This window comes from Alosa sapidissima, chromosome 17 (assembly GCF_018492685.1).
Source record: "Alosa sapidissima isolate fAloSap1 chromosome 17, fAloSap1.pri, whole genome shotgun sequence".
NCBI classification, from domain to species: domain Eukaryota; kingdom Metazoa; phylum Chordata; class Actinopteri; order Clupeiformes; family Clupeidae; genus Alosa; species Alosa sapidissima.
In genome coordinates this window covers 23,008,906-23,011,405 of record NC_055973.1, presented here as the reverse complement: position 1 = coordinate 23,011,405, position 2,500 = coordinate 23,008,906, and the positions used below count along the sequence as shown (strand labels likewise).

The following is a 2,500-nucleotide window of genomic DNA, read 5'->3' as shown; positions in this document are numbered from 1 at the left end:
TTCTATCAGGGGAAGCATGCTCGACTTTGGGAAACAGCCATTGGCTGAGCACTAAGCTCTTTTACAGCAATGCATTGAGTTTACCCAGATAGCAAGAGGCTGGCGGACCATTGTCGGTCCATGGGGACATAGCTGGCATTTTGCTCATTGGTTCTCTGGCGGTCCGTTGGCAGGTTGCAGACAAATTGGCCAATATTTTGCCACTATTGGTCTAAAATCTTTTTTCATTTGTTCAGTTATACTCCATATATCATTTTATTAACTTTTCTTAATATTCATGACAAGTTCAATTTAAAGAGATGATGGTCCAACGGCGAACCACAAGTGGCACTCCACCGGCGGCATACCCTCCAGCGGTCCGCTATCTGCCAATCTGATTTTGCTATCTGGGTACAAACAAAGAATCAAACAAAAACAATTATGTGCTGGACCGGAGTGGAGTGACTCGCCAGCGTACCCAAACCTAGCACAGACAGAAGATCAAACAAATGAACAAATAGGCCTAATAAACAGTAAAACAAAACAAAAAATCCAGGTATTGGACGCGTGGCTTGTGTTCGCTTGGTGACAGTGCAGCCGGATCCTCAATGTAGTGTGTTTCCCTACATAACATCCCCACCACCCAGCAGAGGTGGAGCACATTTTCACTGATCGCTGTAGAGGACAACTGCAAAAGTTGTAGGGCAGGTATATCGGAAGGGCTGACCTCAGCAAGGCATGTTCAAACTCTTTTTGATGTAGAAGGTTGCATGTTCAAACTCTTTTTGATGTAGAAGGTTGTGTTTGTTCTACATTTTATACACAATATACAAGAGGTTGTACATGGTGTTATTGATCTCTCTCTCTTTCTCTTTCTCTCTCTCTCAGGGTTGTAGTGATGCAGCTGAGTTGGGTCACAGTTGTGACATCGCTGGCAGTATTGCTGTACGAGGGGAGGCTGAGTCGGCATGCCACAGGCTTCTGGAGACGCCATTCTCACAGTGTCACCATCGAGTAAGGGAGCACATACTTACACACTTACTGTATAGATCAGGGGTGGGCAAACTGCGGCCCGCGGGCCGGATCCGGCCCGCCAAGCACTTTCATCCGGCCCGCTGAGCATTTGTGCGGCCCGCCGGCCAATTTTCAAAACCCAATGTGGCCCTTGAGCCAAAAAGTTTGCCCACCCCTGCTATAGATAGACATAGGCGTGTGTGTGTGTCTGTCTGTCAGTATCTGTATGGGTGTGTCTGTGTATGTCATACAATATGTGTGTTTACTGTATTGACATGTATGGGCTGTGTGTGTGTCCGTGTGTGTCCGTGTGTGTGTGTGTGTGTGGTGTGTGTGTGTGTGTGTGTGGTGTGTGTGTGTGTGTGTGTGTGTGTGGTGTGTGTGTGTGTGTGTGTGTGGTGTGTGTGTGTATGTGTGCAGGTGGACCCAGCGGCATATGTGGACTCGTGCCTTTACCTGTACTGCAGTCTGCCCAGTGCTGAGAGGGAGGGGGCAGTGTGCCAGACCCTGGCCAGCTACGCCCGAGAGTGCGCCCAACAACACGTCATCATCAGCTGGCGCAGCCATGGACTTTGTGGTACGACAGACGGACAGACATAGATGGACACACAAACAGATAGACAGACAGACAGACAGATCGATTTGTACAAACAGAAAGACAAACAGATAAATTTACAAACAGACAGACAGACAGACAGGCAGCTGGATGGATGGACAGACAGACAGACAGACAAGATGACAGAAGAACAGACAGACAGACACATATACATCCAGACTACTTTACTAATCCTTAAAGGGGGCTGACAGCACTAGTAGTTACACTACAAAATGTTCCACCCCAATGCAGCCACAGCTCACACAAACTCAGCTTAGTGTTTAGATAAGGCTTCTCCCCTCTAATCATGATTTGCTCACACCCACCTGAACAGTGCCCCATATAACACCCATGTGCCATGGTGACCCCTGCAACCTCTCACCTCCTCTCTCTCTCTCGCTCTCTCTCTCTCTCTCTCTCTCTCTCTCTCTCTCTCTCTCACACACTCTCTCTCTTTCTCTCTCTCTCTCTCTCTCTCTCACACACTCTCTCTCTCTCTCTCTCTCACCTCCTCTCTCTCTCTCTCTCTCTCTCTCACACACTCTCTCTCTCTCTCTCTCACACTCTCTCTCTCTCTCTCTCACACTCTCTCTCTCTCTCTCTCTTGCTCTTTCTGTTTCCCTCTTTCTTTGGCACTTCTTTACCCTTTTTATCTATTTTTATCTCTTCCTTCCTTCTTTTCTCTCCATTCTCTCTCTCTCTCCATTCTCTCTCTCTCTCCATCCTCCCTCCCTCCCTCCCTCAGGCCGAGTGTGTCCGCGGGGTCAGGTGTTTTCGGACTGCGTCTCCTCCTGTCCTGCCAGCTGTTCCTCCCCCCTGCCCCCCGCCTCCGGTCAGTGTCGCGAGGAGTGTGTGGGGGGGTGCGAGTGCCCCCCAGGACTCTTCCTGCAGGGGGGAGAGTGTCTAAAGAGG

General features: G+C 49.4%; 1 protein-coding gene across 1 annotated transcript in view; it reads left to right on the top strand.

The window, feature by feature from the left end:
* The window catches only part of LOC121688542 (SCO-spondin-like), an 86,172-nt gene that overhangs the window by 1,339 nt on the left and 82,333 nt on the right, over nt 1-2,500 (top strand). Inside the window, exons 3-5 of the mRNA XM_042068206.1 lie at nt 868-993; nt 1,414-1,570; nt 2,334-2,500. The exon at nt 2,334-2,500 is cut by the window's right edge and continues 74 nt beyond it. Coding sequence (XP_041924140.1) covers nt 868-993; nt 1,414-1,570; nt 2,334-2,500 — 450 coding nt within the window. The remainder of the gene's footprint in view (nt 1-867; nt 994-1,413; nt 1,571-2,333) is intronic.